Source organism: Buteo buteo, chromosome 6 (genome assembly GCF_964188355.1).
Source record: "Buteo buteo chromosome 6, bButBut1.hap1.1, whole genome shotgun sequence".
NCBI lineage: Eukaryota > Metazoa > Chordata > Aves > Accipitriformes > Accipitridae > Buteo > Buteo buteo.
In genome coordinates, this window is record NC_134176.1 from 18320961 (window position 1) to 18344525 (window position 23565).

Consider the following 23565-nt stretch of genomic DNA (forward strand, 5'->3'; position numbering starts at 1 on the left):
TTTTAAATGGAAATAACTACTTTAAGAGTCATCTAAGTTTATATAGGGGAGGTCAAAAGTTTACATCCAACTCAAAACCAGGCCTGCTGCAGCTGGAGTGGGGCAAGTAGGTCGTGGCGGTATCGCTGCAGCATACTGGGTGCAAACACACAGATTACAGGAGACTGCAGACACACGGGTTTAATTACACAGCGGCACTCATCAGCTGTTGATCAAACCTTGCTCTAATGAAAATGACCTTACAGGTCTTTCCCATCTCTGTGCCCACTACATTTGGTATTTCTGCACTGAGCAAACAAACAAGGTCTCTTCTTTATAACTTTATTTTATTTTTAAATTTTGGCTCAAGAACAGAGATTGTTTCAGGACTACTCTCCTTGACAGATTCCCCATAGGTGACTAAGTGCTCTGAGTCTCCTGCAGGCAATAGTCCGCTAGCAGGTGTGCTAGGTCACTGCCAGGTGCGTGTGTATGCTTAAAGCTGCTTTTAATAAGACATGGCTAATCCAGGACCCTTTTTCCTCCCTGCCCTGCTACCCCCAGTCCTGTGCCTCAGTCCTTTGTGGGTGCAGCCCTATGGACCCTCCTCAGACAAAGCTTCCCGCTTCAGGGACAGCTGTGGTTATGGTGTGCCTGGCTGGAAACTGGGTGACCTGGCCCCATCATAGATACCAGCATCAGAAATACCTCCTGGTCTGGCAGGTTAGAGGAAACTGGAGGAAACAGCTGGGGCTGTGCTGTGGCTGGATACTGGGAAAAGGCAGTCCAGAGGGGAAAGCAAAGCGACCCTTCCATGGAAGCAATGAATCCAACTCACCTACTGACACAGTAGAATGCAACCAGTTTGAAGACATCCTCAAATACAAGGACAGATCCTTCCAGGTACAGGACTGATGAAAAACAAAAAACACAGTCAGCAACCGTTGTCATTGAGCTGTATGGTAATAAAGCCGGTGGGTTTCGCTCACACATCTTGTATTCTGTGATTGTCCAGTATTTGCATGGGCTAATATGAAGAAGCATAAAGAACTGGCTTCAGATGGCCAAATGCAATGAGATTCTTGAGGGAAACACTAGAGAAGAAATGTCTCAGCCTGGCTTTCTGAATGGTTAGCTCAAGATATCACAGTGTTGGGAAGTAATAGATACAATGGGAAGAAAAAACCCAGGTCACAGCCAAAAGGTTCATTACAAGCCCATCTATCTCTAAGGATGTGCATATCCGCAATACATATACGGCTGACCTTGTGACTCTCCATGCTGGAATCTGGTTTGGTCTGGACGGACAAAGTGCTTTGAAGCAAAAATACTAGAAATTACTGTTTCATTACTATGTGTGTGGGCTCTGGCCTGGGTCGGTCATGCAGGCAGCGTGAGCACAGCCTATTTGTATCTCCCCTGTCTTCTCCCTCCCATTATGTTATACAGTGACAGCACTTTCCTTTAAGTGTCAAAACACAATCTACACCACATTGCAGAGTTCTTCAGGATGACCTCTTTTATAACAGCATGCTATGGCACTGTGTAGCCCAAATCTCACATGTTATTATAGAGCTTTTGGCTGCTAAGCTAGAAAAAATTCACCGGCCAGCGGAGAAAATTTCACATTGACCGATAACCCAAGGCAGAGAGAAAGAGATGGATCTGCAGGAGAGAAGTGTCCATCTTTGCTTCAGCTTTATAGTCTCACAAGTTGTCTGTGCCTGTATGTACGCAACACACCATCACAAACAGAGACTGACAAGTTTAAGGAAATCTGCAGTGAATTCTCAAAAATGCCTGCTTACTGGTGGTGGACAACTGGACCCTTAGAGCTGCACTGTTCCTGCCACAGGAGCACGCCGCGAATCCTTGGGGAGCAGCACCAGCTCACACCCATGTAGCGGTGCCCACAGCTGCTCCGCATCTTCCTTTGCTCCGTTTTTTCTAAGCCGCAGCTCAGAGCTGTGGACACGAAGCTCAGCTATCGTGATTCAGCTTCCTCAGTCTGCCATGATTCACAGCCCTGTGAAACGTCTCCAGCTCCTTGCCCCTGCCTGCCTGGCTGTTAGTTCCCCTACAAAGCAGGGCCTCCAGCACCTGCGGGAGCAACACATCCGCCTGGCTCTCCTCTCCCTCGGCTCCGTGCACTGGATCTTGTTCTCCAGCCAGCAGAGGATCCCACTGGAAGGAAATGTTCAAGCTTGTCTCCTGTTCAGCTTCACAGTTCATTCCCCAAACAAGGCATTTCTTCCTTTTACTTCCCCCTTTGTCTTAGTCCAGGCCTGGCAGGTTGCTATTTTGGGCTGAATACACCAATGTAGGCATTTTTTAAAGAGGCAAAGGCTGTGCAATTCTCAGAAGTCATTCCTAACATCAATTTGTTTTGGATCTGCACGAACAGATCAGCCTCAGTGTGTGCACTGATACCAGACTGCAACGTGGAATTTAAAACATACTTCAAGCAAAACAATCCTTTTCCCTAACTTTTCTCTCACAATGGGAAAAAATAAGTGTTCGGCAAGTTTTTTATTTTTCCATAATAAGAATCATGTTTCAGTGAGGGATTTTCATTAAACAACTACCATGAACAATTTCTATAGTTTGAAATCCATCTGCTTCACAGCTCTGACACAGGAAACAAAAATAAAGACAAAACCCAGTGCTGTTCCAGAGAATGAACCAACACCCAAGAGTCTGAACTCACTTGAATCTCCAGCAATTAAATAAAGGCCTTTATGTGGACGACCGTTTTAAGGACTTTTTTTCCGTTAAGAACCACATGTTCACTTTGGCATCCCAAGTTGCAGGTGTACATAAGAAAGCAGGCTGCACCTGTACATGTTTACATAAATGAGCAGATTGCTTGGATTGGGACTAATGATTGTTTCTGTGCCAGGAAGCTCTGCCATTTGGGAGCTTGAATTTTAGACAAAAAATTATTAGTCCGAGCTCCTCAGCGTCAGGAGTATCCACATAGAAGTCCATTGTCACCATACAGCTACTTCTTCTCCCATATATAGTTAAATAGCATAAAACACCAAAAATCACCAGAACTTACATAGCTAAAGCAGTCTAGGTACAAAAGCTGCTGGAGCTTAAGGACAGGAGTTTTCAGCATGTGGTATATAGAAACTGGACTGTCCCTGATCTGCTCTGAGAGGTCATAGAAGGTAACAAAATCAAGTGTATTTGTCAGCAGGCTGGAATTCATCATACAGAGACCCACAGCTCTGCTGGGACATTTTTGGGTGGCCTGCAAACAAGTAAGAATAGAAAAACACTGCTTTAGATGGATCATTACTCAAAGTACTAGCACCATCAGGACCAATACTCTGCCCCAAATTTATTCCGAATACAGTGTCAAGCAGCCTGTGCAGGGCTATCGCAGCCACTTGGACCTGCTCCCAGCACAGCACCCATGGGGAAAGCCTTGCAATCTCCTGTGGGACAGGTCTTCCTTGGGAGAAACTATAACATTTTTTCCTTAACCTGTTTTTATCTAGACACCTGCTGACCACCAGCAGGCATCACTGATAAGTAGTCCTTTCTGACCGTTTTGCTGTTCAGTGGCAGATGATGGGTTTGGTACAGGAATGTCTAAGGTGGGAATGGTTGTCATTCGCTTGTGGAGACCATTAAGTGGGTCCTGTTGCATGTCTCTGATTCTTGGAAAGATGCAGAAAATAGCAAGTTTGTACAGCTAAAAGGGCTCCGCTGACTGTTGGGGACAACGTATCTCTCCCCCCAGCACTGTTACTGCCCTCAAGGCACCCTGTTCTGAGAAGACAGTCAGGACGAGGTGCTTTTCTCTGGCTGTGGACATGTTGTGGGTAGCTGGGGACATTTCACTCCATAAGCACTGCTGCTCAGGGAAGGACAATGATGTTGCCATTTATAGAAACTTCTGACTTTTGCAAAAGCTACAAGCAGACACTTTTCTGCTAGACTGCTGTAATCCTGCAGAGACAAAATTCACCTTTCTTGGGCTCATAAAACTATACCCAGGGCACCTGAAGAGCAAAGAAATCTCTGTGTCTCACCAGAACAGTGGCAGGATGTCAAGAATATGATGAAAAGCAACAGCAAAAATAGGCTGGGTTCTGTGAGCCAAACATACTGCCACAGCATATTGAGGTTTACCTGATATTTAGAAGCCCACAGAAAAAAGTCACCTTCAGGAAATAAAAGCAGAAATGTGTAGATCAATGGGCAATTTTGAGCAGTCTGAAATGAAGATATCAGGATTAATTGAAAAGTTTTTTATGGGTGACAGAAGCATTAGTAACATGAATTACTGGTTCACTGTTGACCATACTCTGTTTTGTGACCCTTGTGCAACTCAGTAAGTGAACAGGACATGGCCAGGTTATGAACTACTATAAATATTTATCATTGTCTCATCTTTCCCTTTACTGCACCAACATGCTCTGAAGAGTGTCACTTTTAGGCACTGACTGGAATCTGTCTTCTTGTTCCCTTTACTCTTCAGATCTCCCCGTCATTTCTCCATCCAGATGCTGATGTTTTTGAGTCACGCTGTCCCTGGGCATTCTGCCTTCCTTTCCTCTTTGACTTTTCCCCGCAGAATTGTGTTTGCTAGTCCTGTTGTTCTGGTCACATGGACAAACCACCCCAATTTCCATCTTCTTACTGCTTACGTAGGCTCACGGGACCCAATTACTTCAGCTTCTTCTTCCCTAATGGCACTGTTAGTCCTATTCACTGTTTTTGATATCTGTGTAATCCTTCAGAGACATCTGAAGTCAAAGATTGAATTCCTTATTCTGCAGCAGTTGTGTTGACAGAGGACTACTGAGAACACAACCATCCTCAGAAGTCCTGCTTGGATGTGGTTGAGATGCTCTTGTCTTTCCAGATTCTGGCATGCTGTGAGATATGTCATCATGGGAGTGATTCTACTTTTCTATTTCTATTTTAAGATTATAACTCCACAGTCTCCTAACCAGACCTCTCATTGGTGTTTCCCTCCTTTGCTATAAGTCTCTGGCGTGATACCACAGTTGCCATGACCTTGCTTGCACTGACCCTTGCAGCAAGCAGCACTGGCCAGCTTTGCTGCTGTTCTGCTCCAAGGCAGAGGTTACCGATCCTACTTCCAGACGTTGACGTTCCTAGCTGTTGCACAGGCCAAGTTAGCAGTTTCCTGCCCCTGGGGAAAGAGCCCTTGGTATTGTAGGAGAGGACTGCAGTGACTACCATAGCCCCAGTGCTGGGGCTATTGTGTTTGTCACGATACATTGCGCTTGTCGCACCTGCCATGCTTTACAGAGATGTGTGAGAGCATGACGTAATTCCTTCGGGTTATTGTTTCAGTTCCCTGAGCATGTGCAAATCTCCTTCTGGCCCTTATTCATGCACTAGGCTGGTGGTGGTATTAAGAGAAAGAGCTTTAGCTGGATAGAGGGAAATTTAGATTACACTGCTAGAAGTCCTTAAGGTGTTTGCGGTGTCTTTCTGCAACAGCTCTGTCTGTTTGAAGGTTCCTAGTATCTGTCCCTAACATTGTTCCCTGTATTACTTTTTGATGACCTTCTGGACAGTACTGCTAGGCCTTCAAGTGCTGTGTTCTTGTAAAACACTGTCACTGTTTATCTGTTTTCTCTTCTCAAGGCCTTTTTATTTCTTCTTCAATCTGACGCCTCTGCTTCTTCCATCTGATGTCTAAGCTGTAGTTTCCTTTTTGATTGCACAATTTAGAATGTCTTGCAACCCGGGTCTGTTTTGTCTTTCTTGTCTCTCCTAGTGATTCTTTCATGAAACTGTCAGTTGTTTCTGGTTTTCCCCCTCATCAAGGCAGTGCAGAAACTTCCCTGGTTTGGACTTCTGCCAGAGTCTTCTGTTGTGCATCCAACTCATGCTTTCTTACAGGATTTCAATTTTATGGTTTCCTACAGAGTTTAATCTTTCTGGCCGCGATGAAAAAAATCACTGCTGGTGGCAGTTCCTGGGAAATTGAAACTAATGAATTATGAAAGTGATAAAGTGTTAATGAGCTTGGGTCTAGAGTGTGAGAGAAATCTATTTTTAAACTAGGTTTTTCACAAAATATAATTGCATTGTGCAGAACAAAATTAATGCCATTAAACAAGATGCAAAACACAGGCTTTTGCACTCTTCTCAGGCTGGGGTTGAGTGGAGGGGGCACTCGACAGAGTTGACTGCTTCCCTGTGCACCATGTGTGTGTATCCTGGTGCTAAGAAAAAGGACCGTCCCCACATCTAACAGCCACAGGGATCTTGGCCACTCCACTGTACTTTGGCTCATCCACATTCACCTAAGCAGATGGGCAGTGCCTTGGTGTCCACTTAGATTTTATGCCTTTAGTTCAGCATAAAGTCCTGCTGCCGCCTGGTCTCGTTGCCTCTGCTGCAGGATGCTTGAGCAGAAACTTGTTACAGTAATTTCGCTGCTCTGTTTCCTCCTTATTGTGATTAGTGTTTCAGCAGGGCTGAGAGGGTGGCTCTCAAGGGTACTTCAAGCACAGCTAACCCAGCTAAAACAAAAGTGTCACAGCTCCTCAGTGCTTTCCTTACAGGTATCCATGTGAGCAGTCCCGGCAGGCCCACGGGCACTGCCAGCTGTTTCAGGGGTTAAGAGCAGAGCACAGTCTGGCAAATAGATGTTTGGTTTCAAAGCACTTGCCTTCCTCCTCAGATCCTCACCCTGCATCTCCTTTTTACTGCTCAAATAAACACCTTAAAGTCTGTGGAAATTCCATACCTGGTTTGCACTGTTTCTTCAGCCAGAGGCTGGGGAGATCCGGGACTTCTTCCCAGGACCAGACGGCAACATGAGGTTTAGCTGGAGTTTCAGAGGTAGCCACCCAGGGTCTGTTTTCTTGCTCTCACATAGCAGGGCTGAGGGGGAAAATGTGACCTTTCTGAAATGTTGAGGACTGAGAGGGCTCCCAAGGACACCAAGGGGAGTAGGGTGACACATTCGATTGGCGTGGTCCCTGCTGTAAGCAGTTGAGCACTGTGGGATCATTGCTGGAGAAGTCACATTTTCACAGGTAATTCAGCATCCACCCATACGCTACAATGGCAGTACAAGATTTATGGTGCCCAGCATGGTGATTCAAACTGTCAGGGCTCAGGGCTATGGCTGACAAGACAAACTGAATGTAGATATTTGCAAGTTGCTCTCAGAAGGCAAATTTCTTCAGTAAAACTTTGTGAAGTAAACGAAGCTTTCAGATATATAAAGGGTCTCCTCTGTGCCTCATGTAACAGGAAACGACACTATGATTTGAAATTCTGGGGGTTTAGTTCTTAGCAACACTTTCCAGGTTGTATAGATAATCTTGAGAATCAATCCTTATGTGAAAAATGTATGTTATCATACAGATGTATTTTATTAAGAACATTTTTTTCCCATTTGCTTTGGAGAAAAATTTATTTCTCTGGCTCTGAGATACATCATGAAATACCATAGAGTTGAGGTTAAGACAGAAAAAGGAAGTCTTCTGAGCATTTTAAGGGAAGCCATCCGGTACACAGAACCACATTCTGTGTGACAGACTTCCAGGAAAAAAAGACCACACTTTCCAAAGGTGAGTGATGAAAAGGACTAACCCACTTTGAAATGGCAGAGGTCAATAGGGTGGAAAATAAAAGGAAAAAATGGTATTTCTGCTTCTGACAGCTGTGATCCCACCTAGTTGCCAACCTGGTGGAAGAAGGTCTTCTGATTTCCACTCTTCTGAGTGGGATAAATTGACTTGAGGGTCCTACTCAAAGGTCAAAGTATGAGGTCCTTACTGCCCTCATTTTACTTTGAGCAGTATCTTATTTATCTCATTTACAAGTCTAAACTCTTGTTTATTAAGCTCTTTAAGATCTTCAGATAGCAAAGGGCAAAATTATAATTTGCTCCAATTGAGCCACTGAGACAAGGGCACTGGTATTATGGGTACTGATTTAGAGTAGCTGTTGTAAAACCAGTAAGCTTTTTGGGTTATGTTCAAGGTACTAAGCAGAGTAGGGTAAGACAATATTATCCTAGAACAGCACGCATAGTCTCTAGCTCTGATTACACACAGATTTTGCATTATGCCTCTTGGGGGTGAAAAATAAGGCAAAAAACCCAAACAACCAAGCGACGATTAACAAAGCTAACAAGACCCTGAGGGCCTCTTTCCAACAGGCTTTCCTACAATCCTATTGGTTTAAAGCCTAAAGTAAAAATGAAAATGTTTGCATGGTGAGAGGGGAGGTACCTCTTCAGGATGAGAGTTTAAAAAAAAAAAACAAAAAAGAAAAAAACCCACCCACTATAAGCAACCAGAATGTTTCCAAAACAACGTGTAAACCACACAGAAACCTGGCACTGTTACATCCTGAAAAAGCAGCTGCACAGGTGTCATGTTTTAAAAGTGTTTTGTGTTTTAAAATAAGCAGCACATCAAAATGCTGTGGAACTCAGCTCAAACGAGCAGGACTTGGTGAGACTTTCTGCTTTTCTTGTGCACGTGTGCATTTAGAAAAGAAATTATGAACTTGCACAACAGGTTATAAAATGTGTCCTCATACCATGTTTTACAATATCCCCCAAGCCCTCGGTCGCTGTTCTTGCCAAACCAAGACTCTGGGCTCCTACTTCAGAGTAGTCTCCTGAGTGGGAACTCCTCGACACTAACTCAATTTTCAGGGTTAATAACAATGGGGATAATGGAGAACTCATCCTTGGCAGGCAGACTGACCTTGGGAAGATGTCTAGGTTAGACATCCTTAGGGGACTAGAGACCATTCAGTCTCTATCTCCAATCAAACCACAGACGGTAGACCAGACAATGATGAAGTCTCCTGTGTCCTTAAGACAGCCCACACAGAGGTGGCCTTTGGCCTTGCACCGCCTGTGGAAGCAGATGAGATCCAGCAGAAGGCAACAGCAAAACGGCACTCCTTGAGCTGGAGGCCAGAGCTGGGGCAGAATTGTCCAGTTATCCCATGCCATGGGGTGGACTTGCTCAACGGCAGGTTTTTCATGCCAAGAAGCTGCGTAGGTGACAGCAGGCTTTTCTCGCTAATGAGAAACATGCATAAACAGGGGAAATTAGCCCATGCTGAGCCCTGTGTGATGCAGGCAGATTATTATCTGTGTCTGAGTGGGGCTAATCTGAAGATAACTAGGGTAGCTCTACGTCTTCAGAGCTGTCGCACAGACACACCATCGGCAGCAACAGGAACCACATTAAAAGATAACATTTGTCAGTCTACTATCCTTAACGGCAAGGTGTCTACCATACTGAACAGGAGTCATTTACTATGGGAAAATAGGATATTAGCCTGCATGACCAGAAGGTCTCCTTACATGCAGTTAAACCGCTTAAAATTTGAACCTTAAAGTCAACTACATATTCAGCTTTTCCAGCCTCCCCTGCTAAAAAAATATGTAAACTTTTATTCATTGACTGGCTAATCCTTGAAAAAAGTAGCCTTGGACAAGTTCTGCTGCTGAAATATATGATTTGCTTAATTGATATAGAATCAGCCATTTTTGGCGAGAGAAGGGAAGAAGGATCTTCTCTCCCAAGGGCCTTGATAACTGTTGTTATTTTTCCAGCACATTTCTGCTTTTTTCAGGCTAGTCAGGCCCAGAGCTGACAACAGTTTCTTACTTTGCCTCAATCACACACTCCATCACGCAACAATAAAGGAAAACATTCCTCTGAAGTAAACCTGAAAAATTGGCTTCCCTCACAGTACGGCAGCAGAGTTGCCTGTCAGGCTATACAGAAAGCATACAAAAAATGTCTGAATAGTAGTATTGGTACCTCAGCACTGAACAAAGTCAAGTGCTCGGCAGGCAAAGGGCCTCTCTGCAGCCCAGTAAATACAGTGCTGGCCAGGAGCTGGGCTTGTTCAGGGCTGGTGGTACGCAGCTGGCCGAGCCCCTTCAGCAACCTGTGCCTCAGCTCTCACTCTATTAAATGGGTGCAATGACACTGACTTCCTTGGGAAAATTCGGCTGAGTTCAGCTCGGCAAGGAGGGCAAGGGGCTGCTCCTCGGCACGCTGCCAGCGATGCTCTGCCTCGAGGAGGTTGGCTGCTACAGGGCAATTTGGCTGCAGTTTTGCACTGACCTCCCACCCATCCTGACAGTGCTTGCCCCATACCTGCAGCCTCCTCTCCTTGCACCACGAGGCAGCTCTGCTGGGTTCCTGCCTCCGTGGGCAGCCTCCTTTCAGGTTCGCCCACAGCATCTCAATGCTCACGCCATCATCCAGTGCTACAGGATGTGACCCCATCCTTGGCCGCCTACTGCCTCTCTCCATCGTGTTCCCAGACCTCTGTCTCCAGCCTGCCTCCCACTCTTCTCAAAGTCACCAGCCACCCTCCATCCCCATATCACTTCCTTCTCCTTTCCAGGCTTTATTTCACATAACCCAGCACATGGTAGCACCTCCAAGAAAGCATTGCCCCACCACACCGTCCTGCTTTCACATCCCCACATCCACGCTGCTCACTCCTTCCCAGCCACAACCTGCATGAGGGAGAGGAAGACAGGGACCAGAGGGGCATGAGCTCACGGACACACGCAGCTGGCGGATGAGGGACGGTGAGACCGCTTCTTGTGACAGCAGTGTCAGCTCAAAGTTACAGCCTGAACTCACCTAAAACCTGGCTCCTGCCTCTCCTAGGGACGGTGCTTACACACACCCTTTTCCATCTACTTTACTTGTGCTCATGAGGCTGCAGTACCCTAACTACTAGTTACTGGGACTAATGATGTTTTTGCCTTATGTATTTTTATATATATATATATATATTCAGTAAAATCATAGTCTATAGTAAACCTGAAGTTGAAGATGCTTACTGACCTTCCCGGCTGTGAGACAAGTCTCCAGGGCAGTTCATGAGGTGGGTGCCAAGGCAGTCCCCTCTTTGTCTGCTTTATTGCTGAAGAGCAGCATGGCGTATAAAAAAACCAAAAAACCTCTTGATCTTTTCACTCCGTAATGTCAGGTTTAGCCTCTCATCTATTCAGAGGAAATCAGACCTATAAATAGTCCTACCCTGCTTTTCATGCCTTAGTTTACAGTATTAAGAATTCTTCTTTCCGGTATTGAAAGCTGCAGGGTTTCCACTCAAGGAGGCCAACTGTTTCTGTTAAAGTGACAATTTAAAAAGAACTACGGTACCATTACAGTGATGACAGAAGTAACTGAATGTACGTTCTGATTGGCCCTTCTGCCTGCCCTCTGATGAGTCAGAGGTTGTCTCAAGAGATTTGACTTAGGAAGGATGGGATGTACATTTACTCCTTGGATTGTCCTCCTCCAACTGAAAAGTCCCTTTAGCACCTGTGTAAAATCAGTCCAGGAGCCTTGCAGTGCTATTAACTCCACCTGATGAAGTCTATCTCAGCCCGCAGCAGCAAGCTGAGCTCTGCAACATGCCAAGGGGTGTATAATTGCATCTATAGGGCATTACTGGGCTTTTTCAAGCACGTTGAGATACCTCATATGAGTTAATTCAACTGGAAATTTGCACTGATTAAATAGATGGAGCACTTTCTTTAATTTCCCCTGTATACAAGGTTATCTACCAAAGAAAGGAAGGTTATGGTTTTTGGGGAGATCACAGGTGAGACACTAACCCAGGAAATATTTATGTTTTATTTATTTTTTCACCACCATCCCTCTGTAAATCTTAGCAGTATTTCTCCCAGAACCTGGATCTTAGAGAATGGGAACTGCTTTTGCTGCTCTCCTGAGACATCCCTTCTGAGAACTGCCATCTGCCCTCAGCTTGCCCACAGACTGACTCAGTCTCACTGGCTGGCTCCCTCTCATGGGATCACTCAGGCTAGCAGGGACCCCAGGAGGTCTCTAGGCCAGCCCAAACCCCTGCTCAAAGCAGGGTCAGCCATGAGGTCAAACCAAGTTGCTCAAGTCTTCATCCAGCACCGTCTTGAAAACCTCCCATGAAGATCTGCAAGTGCTACACAAATAAATGGCTTCATCTTAGAAGTCAGTGTCATGAATACTAGCCCATACTTCCATTCATTCACTTCAGCTATGAAGTGAAAGATCCCATGTTTCTGACCTCAGTCAGTACCACAGATTTCCACCTTTTTCCATCTCCATTCCAGTTCAGAAGGGATCCAAAATAAATGAAATTAGAATTAATTTTAAAAATGGGAGATTGTCTTCCTATAGGTTATTTTCCCTTATCCTCTGTTTTCTGAGTCTTTAAGAGATTTTAAGATTACATCTTCAGGTTTTTCTCTGCAATTGTGAGGGTTATTTCTCTTTCTGGGGGAAAAAAATATAATTCTGCCTATCTTCACTCTACTTTGTGATTCCAGCAGGCAGGGTGTTAGCAAAAAGACTTGCAAAACTGAGGAAGCTATTGCAAGAGCTGCCAACATTTCCACAAAACTATTCATATCACAAAGATCATCTGCACAACTGGCCACTCTCATTAAAGGAACTAAATTGTGAGTAGACTGCAGTAGCTGAGCTATCCTCCCATTTTTTTCCCATGACCTCATTTGTGCAGTACTTCAATGCAGTTCATGTGGGAAAATACCACCTGACCTTGCTGTGCCATGTTAGCAGGGAGGACTTTGGTCTCTGAATTTGTTAATCCAGCCTCAGCAACATGTATTAAAAGAAATGTTAACAAAATAAAACAGGGAAATCTGCCATAATGGACCATATCTGGCCATAGTGGCCAGGGCACCAGCAGAGTGCAATAGGCAAGTCCATTATCAGCATCTGAAGGAGTTTGAGCCAATAAAGAGCATCTACTGAGTTGTTCCTAGTCAATCTGTCTCCTCTGCCCTGCCTCATGCTCACTCAGTGAGTGCCCTCATAGTGCTTGGACCTACCGACCCATGCAGGGACACAGGCAGGAATTTGTATCCCTTGCACCTGAGTTCTGCCATCATGCCAAGCGTGCTCACAGCCCTCACCTCAGGATGGCTGGGCTGTAAAGATGAGGGCTTTCAGCAGCTTTGTTTAGAGCTAAGCCTGCAAAGATGAACAAAGTCCATCCCCATGTTACTCTAATGCTCCTCTGTAAACATGCTGCTGCCTGATTACTGTTGTTTAATTACCATCTGTTACTGCTACAGGACAGTCAGAATGACTGCACATGCCCTTTTTATCCTGTGCAAATGGCATTAGTCTATAATAAAAAACTCCCCCCCCCCCCGCCATGTGCTTGGGAAGGAGGAATGGAAGTGTAGAAGTGGCTGAAGTAACTTGGTAATGATGGACAAAGTTGGCTTTGAGAGTTAAGCTTGCTTTCACAGCGTTAGACTGCACCTATTTTGGATTATTAAGGCAGGAAAGTAGACTGTGAAATCTTAGCCCTTAAATAATCTCTTCCCTTTTCTGATTGATTTCACCCTTCCTAAAATCCAGCGTGCAAAGGAACACTTTTGCTTGTCTAAATTTCTGTTTTGACTCCCCAGCTAGGCCTGCCTTCCCTCTGCCTCTAGACCTGGTGTAACTCTTCTTTCTGTTCTGATGGACAGAGCTTAGAGGGTGGTGGATGTACAAAGTGGTCAGGTCCTCATGAACTTTCATGGCAGACGGATATCCTTTGGTAAAAGCAGTTAGAGAATTAACCAGGCAGGTAAACTGCTGCTGTGTGTTTTACTTGAGCTGTGGTCTTCTCTGAAATCCCTACTGTCTGTCTCAAGCATTTCATACCAGGCTCCAGCCTGCACTGCCTGAGCTCAGTCTAACTTTAAGAAAGACCAACCAAATATGGTGACCAGGGCAGGACACTGGATTTCTTTATCAACTTCTTTTTTGCTACTAGACTTGGAACGTTTTAGCAATACTCAGTGATTGCTTTTAAACTACTTTTGAGTGCAGTAATTGCCTGTATCTTTTCTGTCAAGGTATATTGTAGGTCCTTACCGCAAGCCCATACCATATAACCTGAAGTACAGCTGCTGTCCATAAATGAGAAATTGAGTATAATCTACTGTGTCCAATGGTACTGTGTTTCATCTTTCAAAGGTGGTATTAATCGTGATCTGGACATTTTTATGTTACTCAGAGATAATTTATTTTGGCTTTCCTATTTGATTGTGTCAAGGTTATTTCAAGACCTCCGTCATGCTTCAGCTCATTCAGTGTTTGTCTCCAGAGAAGCTCGGATGGTCAGAGCAGGCAGAGTTTTAATTTAAATTTCAGAATTTTTCTGTAATAAATGAAGTAACCATACTACAGACAAGGCTTCACCACAAACCCCACTTCAGCTGTTTACTTATTGATTTTGCGGGCTCAACCCAGACTTGGCCCAGCGCGTTGGAAGAGATGCTTCTGAACAGCTACACCTGGTGGCACATTGTTCCCTTTGGGTATGGTTTAAATACAGAACAAGGACAGCAACTCCACAATGTGAGCAGACCCAGGAAAATAAACCTCCAAGTGAGCAAAGCCAGCTGCAGTGATGTGGAAGGCAGGAGGCAGGAGCATGATTACAAGAGCAGGCATCCATAGCAGGATTAGGCCAGCCTCAAACCCCTTAGGACATGAGCCTGAGGAGTTCAGTACTGACCTGGCAAATCAATTCCATAGTTATTTCTATAAAGATTACTAATGATATGAATAATATGTTCTTCTTTATTCTGTGCAATTGCAGCTATTTCTCCTGTTTAGCATCATTTTGCATATTTGGAAAGGAATTACATCCTCTTTTTTTGGTACAGAAGAGTTTTGAAAATAATTACTACACATTCCACACCAAAGCGTATGTGCAATAGTCCTGAGAAGTATATGGTCAATTCATGTGTTCCATGAAGTCAAATTATTTTCAGATATAATTGATTTCCCAGAAAAAAAAGGAAGCATTACACTCAGTATATGGTGCTAGAGCATTCTTCTATTAAAGGACTTTACCCCCGTGGCATGTGTCTTCATAACCCTTTGTGAAAGTAAAAGCTACTGTCACTACCTGTACCAAGTGGTTTATCATACTTAGATGCTTCTTTCAAGCTTTCAGTATATGTTACTTTAAACATGCACATTTACTTTAAACATCTGATTCTTTTCTTTTTAATACTGCTGCAATGTCACTGATGTCAGTGGAATGATTTCTGACTGTATTACACATAAAGGGGAAGGAGAATCGGGACCTGAAGTTACAACCAGTTTGCTGTGAAGAGCCAAGGGTAGGAGTCAGCTGAGGAAATGGTGCTCAGTTCTTGAGGTATGTGAGGCTAGTGCTCCATTTTGGGATGAAGCAGAAGTAAGGGACAACTCTCAGAACTGTAAGCCCATAAAGTAGTTGAGATTTTAGCAGAGCTTGAGAGGTATCTCCCAACACTGCATCTCTAAATAGAAGAAATCTTGTAACAAGCCTTCTCTCTGGGAGATTTCCACTGTTCTGAGTAAGAAGTAAAGGATCCTTCAGGCTGAGAAGCAAAACCACAGAGATCCAAGGCTTTGAAAGTTACCAGGTTTCTCAGCTTTCTGATGAACCACGTGGTTATCTGCTGTTGGATCTCTACCATACCTGCTGCTGTGACCAGGCTTTAGGCTTTATGTCTGGAGGAATTACAACCAAAGATGAAGAACCAGAAGAAAATTTTTAAAATCCAGTTTCTTCATTCTCCTGTTTTATGATCCTAAGGGCTACTTCACAGAACAGGTGAAAATTCCCCACCAAAAAAAAAAAAAAAAAAATTGAAAGAAGTTTCATTTCTTGACCCTCTTATCTAGTGGGTTCTTTGGGGATTTCCAATTTTAAAAAAAATCACAATTAAATCTGGTCTTCCCCTCAGAAAACTATACTTCCCTAAATATTTCATCAAATGTCAACAGAGCAGATCTGATATGGGGAAAAGAAAGGGAAAAACAATGATCCACCATTATTTGGCAGTGCAATGCTAGGAAACTTCCTTTTCTTGTACTTCATTGAATGGCCATCTATATATGCATCTCGGGCTGGGCAGCAACCTCTATACTGTCATCATGATACTGGGGAAAACCTCTTCAGATACGATCTGAAAAGTAGGATGGGATGAGAACAGCTTTTTACAAACAGCTGAGCAGTAAAACTTGCTGTTTAAAGCTGCATATGCTAAAAGTAAGAGATGGACATCATTGTAGAGATGGCATAGAGCCATCATGTCAGCTCTAAGGATAGTGCATCCTTCTTTGTGTCACTCGTGAAGCTTAGATTGCACTGAGTCCTCATGAGAAGGACAAGATGCAGCTGGCAAGGTGCTCCAAAATAGTAAGCTGGCACGGGTTGCAACTTGAATTTTAACAGGAATGGAGGATCTCCGTAAAATCTGAGCTACATACGTCAAGGCAAATTCAGCTTTCAGTCTACATCTGAATGCATCAAGTCTGTGGAGTCTAACGAGCTGAATCAAGGTAACAGGAAGTAAAACTTGTTCCCACTTCTTCAAACCCTTTAGGAGGAGTCCGCTTTCAGAAAGGGACAAACAGCTCTCTGTGGGGCACATTACACAGATCATTGCTTATGTGCCAACTTGGAAAGGAAATACTAGGAGCAGGCCAGCAAAACCAAAACTGCTTGTCTCCAGAACAGCTGGGACTGGGGATTCTCAAATGGCAGGGGAATTACAGCTGCTCCTTTTGAAGGGCACTGGAAAGGCACCAGCTCTGCTCCATGTCACGCAGACTCAGAGCACGTAGCTATCAGGAGGATTCACCTCCTTGTCTGCGACGTTCAGTAGCAAGCTGAAACCTCCTTTTAGCAAGCACAGAAGAACTAAAGAGGGACCTCCTGAAGTTAAAGACTAGATGCCTGAAAAAACCCTGCCAGTCTACAGCGGTGCTCAGGCTATGCAGCTGGCATGCTTTACACACTCTCAGGAAGTCTAACACCAAACTTTCAACTGACTTGCATTCCACAGCAAGATAATGTCTCTGGGGGAGCTCAGAAGTCTCCTACCCTGACACTTACAGAATACCCAGGAAGAGTGAAGGGCGCTTCATTAAGCTAAGGTAATTCAGACATACCAGGGTAGTTAGAAAGGAAGCTCAGATTCTAGTCTTAATTCTTTTATGGCATCCGGACAACATAAAATTTTATTTCCTAAAAAAGTTTAGAAAGCAGTTGGAGTAAAGCAGAGACAATAAATCAAAGCTAATGTATTAGGTTACTCTGAGGCACAGAAGATTTACCATCTCCCCTTGCACCAGATATAGTCCTTTGGCTTTACTAACAGGAATTAATTCTATTTCTTCTAAACTCAAAAGCCAGGCTACTTACCCTAAATGAGAAAGGAAGCAAAAGCATGACTGTTTCCATGCCCAGTGTGTTTCTGTCAAAACAGTGCAGGATGGAGAACTGAGAGGCTTTCTACAGATCGACACTGACAGAACTCAAGCTAAAAATAATGTGAATATCCACCATAGGAATGCATCAGCCTCAGGGCCGCTGGGATTGCTGCACATGTGATGGCAGTTCTCCTGCTTTTTGAATGAGAGCTAATTTTTAATTATCCTCCTCCACTTATTTTGTAACTTGTATGAAAGTGGTGGAAACTGATTTAATTCTTGCTCCTACCAGAAAGCTGTGTCTCTGAACACATGCTTTGTGTTAAGTTAATGATAAATTAGAAATAGCAAGCAAGTAAGTTTGAAAAACATGGCAGAAAAGTCTTTCTAGCTAGGCTAGCTCACAGTGAAATTTACATTTTACTTTGCCTGTCCTCAAAGAAATCAGAATTTATGGTGCAGGACACAGGTCAAGAAGTATCATTTCTATAAATAAAATTTCTAGGATGGCAGGATTAAATTTTTTAACTTTTATCCAAAGGAAAACTTGAATAATCAAAAACCAATTCCCCACCATGTAAAACTTAAGCGCTAGGTCAACTTCAAATAACTAAAGAAAAACGTTTCCCCTCCCTGCAGCTAACCCCTGCCCTTGTGTTCTTAATCCAGACACCTGAATTTGTGGCAAAAGGTTTGCTATTCCTGCCTTCGTGCAGCAGCACTGAACACATGCCTCACCTCTGCAATTGCATGCTCCAAGGTGCACGCAGATGAGAAAGAAAGCTTTCCTGGGGGGTATGCAGGAGCCAGGCAGGCAGCTGCACTCTGTGCAGGAGCAACGCTGCAACAGCCTTTGGTTTTGTGCTTGAGATTAGTGCAGACTAAGAGATTCACTTGTCCCTCTGGCTTTAAAGTCTGTTTACGATGCAGAGGTATGCAAAGAAACATGAGAAGGAAAAAAATTCATTTGAACAACTGTCAAGGGGGAAGAAATAAGCCACAACATTGATCAGTGGAAACACAAGTGTTTTAGCAGAAAGTAAAATATATACCCCAGGGAGCTGGCTTTGGGGAAAAAGCTCAGTGCCAGAGGATTTGGAAGCATTCATATAAATAAATAGCATGAAGTTATTGTGATGAACTCTTTCAAGTGCATGTTTCTATGACTATCCTAAAATTCCCGTGTTTACAAGTATTTCTTGGAAAGTGGAAATCATATGCATTTACACCAAGGGCTGCATCAGACATGGCTGACTGTGAACTGGGTACATTTTTGCTTGCTCACGGTAGACTTGGCTGTCTGATTGGGAAAAGCACTGATACCACCAACCCCAAGACCCAACTGCTTCCCAGAAACAGCAAGGCATTTAAAACAGTCAAACAGTTTAGGAGTAACCTGTTGTTCAGTACGACAGTATGAGGTGCATGAAAAGGTAACGTAGCAGATGTCAGATGCCTGGTGGGCTCCAAATTCAGTGGCAGAAATAGAGACAAGAGTCAGTCAGTTAACAAGGCTTAGTCTGTCAGTGCCTTGTGCTTTCCTCAGGACTTCCACCTGGTGAAAGGCAGCTCCTCTCGCTTGATGAAACCACTGGCCTGCTCATCTAAGGGTGTTTTATTTTCCTGTTGTGAGTCTGTAAATGATAACACAAGGTGCAGAACCACAGGGGGACCTGAGGTAAAGAAGCTGCAGGAAATATTAACTGAACTACACCATAAAAGCAAGACCTGCTGCCGGTCACAAGAGGAACTTGCTCATTGCAAGTGAGATTACATAAACACTGGTGATCACAAGAGGATTCAGTACAATAATCAGAACAAGACCAAAAAAGTGTAAAGAATTTACTTGATTTTTCTTCTTTAATGTTGTACTCCAGCACACTGGGAGCCTCGTTCTGCACTGGCAGGCGGACTGCAAGGACCATGTTGTTCATGTTACCCTCTCTCCTAACCAAGAATATCTGAAAAAAGGAGAAAGGAATCAAAAGCTTAGCTACATTATGTGAGCTTCTGAACTTTAATTTAGGTCATTGGCAAAGAAGTTTTTTATCAGTACAATCCACCTTTAAATGATCTTATTTTAGCTTCGTTCCACTTGGTTGAACTTTACATGACAAAAATAATGAATAAAGGGACGTTTCATCTGGGTGAAATTCAGACCTGTGAAGGAACCAGCAAAATTTCTATGCATCACTGATGTCCCACTTAAGCTCAAGGCAAACTATTTCACTAACTGAAGAGTATAAAGCTGTACTCACAATTTGTCAAGTGATGCTCCTCACATAAGTGCCCAAAATCATGGACAATTCACCCTAGAATGTCCCAGTCCAGGTCTAAACCAAAGGAGACACTTGTACATTGAGAGGGAAAGGATTCAAATGTCCACAAGTGGAACATAAGGCTAAAGGCTCTGGTGGCCACAGTGTCTCACGGCAGAGTTTTTTCATGGGACCAGAAGATCATTCAGGCTGGCAGGGGCCCCAGGAGGGCTCTCGTCCAACCCCCTGGGGGAAGCCATGAGGCCAGACCAGGTTGCTCAGGGCTTTGTCCAGACAGGTCTGGAGAACCTCCAAGGGTAGAGGCTGCACAACCTCTTCAGGCAACCTGTCCCGCCACTTACTGTCCTCACAGGGAGAAAGTGTTTCCCTGAACCCCCCTGGTTTCAATGTACGCCTGCCGCCTCTTGTCCGCCCACCATGCAGTGCTGAGCAGAGCCTGGCTCCATCTTCTCCACGGCCTCCCTGTAGGAACCGGGGGGCTGCTCTGTGGTCCCCCTGAAGCTGTCTCTCCTCCTGATTGAACAAACCCCGGTCCCACAGGCTCTCCTCAGTGGGTCTGTGCTCATCTTGCTGCCCACCACCCCTGCAGGGCCCTTCCTGCAGAGCTGCCCAGCCAGGCAGCACCAGCCCAGATCGCTGCCGGGGGTCTGCCTTCCCAGAGGCAGCGCTTTGCCTTTGTCCTGTTGAATTTCAGGAGGTTCCTACCAGCCCTGTCCTCCCAGCTTGTCTAAGATGCCTCTTGATGGCAGCACTGACTTCAAGTATATTGACTGTTCCCAAAATCACAGAGCAGATGTGCTTGGAAGGAACTCTGGAGATCGTCTAGTCCAGCCCCCATGCACAAAGACGGATCAACTGCAGCAAGTCACTCAGGATTGTGTCTTTTTGGGTCTTTATTATCTCCAAGGACAGAGATTCTACAGCCTCTTGGGCAATCTGTTCCAATATTCAATCATTCTGACAGCAAAAAAGCTTTTCTTAATGTTTAAACAGAATTACCTGTGCTTCAATTTATGCCCACTGTGCCTCATCCTTTCACTGGATACCACTGAGAATGGTCTGGTTCAATCTTCTGTACTCCCTCCCATCAGGTATTCATACACATTGATAAGAGGCCCCTGAGTCTTTAATTGGAACCAGTGGAACCACTGTAGCCATTGGTTCCCACCAATGGGACCAGCAAAATTTAAAAAAAAAAAGAAAAAGAAGAAAGAGGAAGGAAAAAAGAAAATAGAAAAGAGAAAGAAAAAAGAAACAAAGAAGTAAGAAGGCAGAAGACAAAAGACAATAGAAAAAATCTCATTCTTTTTATTGTGTGAGCTTCTAAGTGTGTTTCTAATTAAAGCTCATTGTCAAGGATATTTTTAGCTTGTACCTTGAAGCTGCAGATACAAAGACAAAGTAATCTTCACATTTATCTGTTCTTTGATACCAGGTTTTAGCAGGAGAGGGTCAAGGTACTTTTATAGAAACTGAATTTAAAAATTGGGCTAATTCTGGAGTCTGGATATTAATATTAGAAAGAAGTGTGCGTTGATAAAATGATTCATCAACTATAATGCAGTGGAAATCTATCAAGAAAACATTAATTTCTTGGACTGAGAAATCAAAAAAAGCTTGTCTAGAAGCCAGGACCTTTCTCTGCATGAGTCCCAGTCATAAGGGCACCTCCTGTCACTTTGAAGCACCCACACTAAACACACAGCTTTGGGGCAACTTCACAACCTCGCACAGTGCTGTCATCTTAGGATCTGCCATTCATAAGAAATTGAGCCCCATGGGCTCCGGTCCACCAGCAATACAGCAAAAACCCAAATAAACACACACAAACAGGCACATGCTCAAAACAGGCCTCTTTCTAATACAGGGCAGCCCCCACCTTCTACATCACAGTGAGTATCTGCAGGTAGGAAAAAGCCATAGAGGCTCTCCCTTCCCCAAGTCCTACCACCCATGTGACAGCATGGTCCCTCTAACCCACCTCGAGAGACTACTGTGACCTGGGATCTCGGATGGCACTATCTCACATTGCATCGGTCAAGTGCTTCATCTGAAATTAAATTTAAGCAACGAGAGAAGTGAAACCTGGAAATGAATCACTTCTGTTTTCCTGAGCAGCACGACTGGTTGCCATGGCTCCAAAGGCTAAAATTGGACCATGCCTGTTCAGATGAGAGGGAGGTGGATCTTCTGAGCTGTACCTAACCCTACTGCCTGGGTTAGGACTGGTACGCAAACCAGTCTCTTCCATTTTCACCGGTGGTGGGAAAGGTGCGGTGCTGATTCGGCTTCAGGTGGGCTCAGCGCGGGCAGGAGAGCCTGCCCTTGCCACGAGACACCTCCGATGCATCAGCTCTTCTCCTGCCTGCTTCGAGCTGCAGCTGAAGACTGTGCCTGAGGATGGTGTGAGCAGGAGGAACAGAGATTTATCCCCAAAGGCACTCAGAGGTGGGGAACGGCCCTGCCTGCAGGGAGTGACTAATAACCGAGGAGGCTTGGGGCCATACATAGCTATGTCAGAGACAGTCACTCAGGTCTCCCTTTACAGTCAGTGCAGAAAAACAAAGAGAATAATTTGCCCAACTTATTTGAGAAGTCTGGTTCAGGGTGAGGTGCACTGCACGGTCCAGGTTGGTCAGGTGAGTCCCACTGGAGGTTGTCACTTGGCTGTGCAAGCTTTTACCCCTGGGATGGACTGACTCGGCAAAGAGACAGGTCCAAACCTCCTCAGAGTAGGAGTGAGTGAATTCCCCCTGTGCTCTGGCATCAGCTCAGGTCATTTGCACCTGCCCTCCCCATACCTGACCAGGACACCTACTCCCTACCATGCCTCACCACCTCCTAGATCCTGGGAATGTGGAGCTCCCTTTCCTACAGGGCTGTTTTCCTTAAGCAAGCTCTGAGCTTTGCACGAGTCTGCTATTTTCTAACACTCAGCTTACGGGGACCAGTTACCAATTACTGCAATAAAAATGACTCACAGGAGCTCCCAGAATTTAAGGGCCTTTTTTTCAGGGATGATTTTTTTTTTTATTTTCCAAATTAGGATAGTCAACATACCTATAGGTATTGGTGATGAATGAGAAGGCATCTCCATGAATCTACATGCTAAGTAAATAAAACCAGAGACAAGATTTCTTGCTTCCCCAAAGCCATTATATCTGTCTTGCGCCATTGTGAGTGGCTAAAGCATCAAAAGGTAATGGAAACAGAGAGCATAGTCTGCTAAACATTTTTGCTTCCACATGAAAAAAAGCACTGCTCTCCTAACCAGCTCCACCAAGGACAGGAAATGTGGTTATCTGAACTGAAACCACTTTGGACTTACCCCTGCTGTTTCTTTGCCAAGTATTGCCCCAGCCCTTTCCTGGTTCATGTTCAGCTGAAGCCAGACAGGACAGGTCTTGATGAGTTTATCAAGGATGCTGATCCCTGGAAGCGGGAGGCAGTTTCGCAGGGCAGTGGCCTGACAGAGATGTGTCTCTTTTCCCTCTTCGCTCGTATCTCTGACTGGCCTGAAACACAGCAAGGGAGTCCCTTGTAAGAATATCTGCAAATGGGAAACTTGGGGGGAGTAAGGACTGTAAATGCAAACACACAGGCACACACAGAGGCACTTACACACCAGGAGAGTTCCTCGAGGCGCGTCAGACCACAGACACCTGGCTATGACAGATGCAAACTGGGTGCACAGGCCTCGACAGACACATGTGCCCCGTCCTAAGGACTATGGCCTCACGCTAATGATGCACACCTGGGTTTCAGACCACAGGCCTGCAGGGTGCTTTGCGCTGAGGTCTGTTGGTTTCCGCTCATCTATCTATGTTGCCTAAGCACAGGTACCCAGAGACAGAGGTAAGGGATGCACAGAGGCAGCCGGTGCTGCAGAGGGTAGAGCATGCCTGTCCCCTGGACCCCATCCTCCAGCTGAAGGGTCAGAGCAATGTTTCATGGCTTCAAAGGGAGCGACGTGGCAGAGGAAAGGGGCCACAGACCTTGCCAGCAGCCAGGAATACACACACGCGCAGCCACAGTGTGCGTCTGAGGTGTGCGGGGGCCAG

General features: G+C 44.8%; 1 protein-coding gene across 1 annotated transcript in view; it reads right to left on the reverse strand.

The window, feature by feature from the left end:
* The window catches only part of RIN3 (Ras and Rab interactor 3), a 70069-nt gene that overhangs the window by 26678 nt on the left and 19826 nt on the right, over positions 1 to 23565 (reverse strand). Inside the window, exons 2-4 of the mRNA XM_075029939.1 lie at positions 22833 to 23019; positions 19072 to 19186; positions 818 to 890 (exon numbers count right to left, since the gene is read on the reverse strand). Of these exons, the coding sequence (XP_074886040.1) occupies positions 818 to 890; positions 19072 to 19186; positions 22833 to 23019 (375 nt within the window). The remainder of the gene's footprint in view (positions 1 to 817; positions 891 to 19071; positions 19187 to 22832; positions 23020 to 23565) is intronic.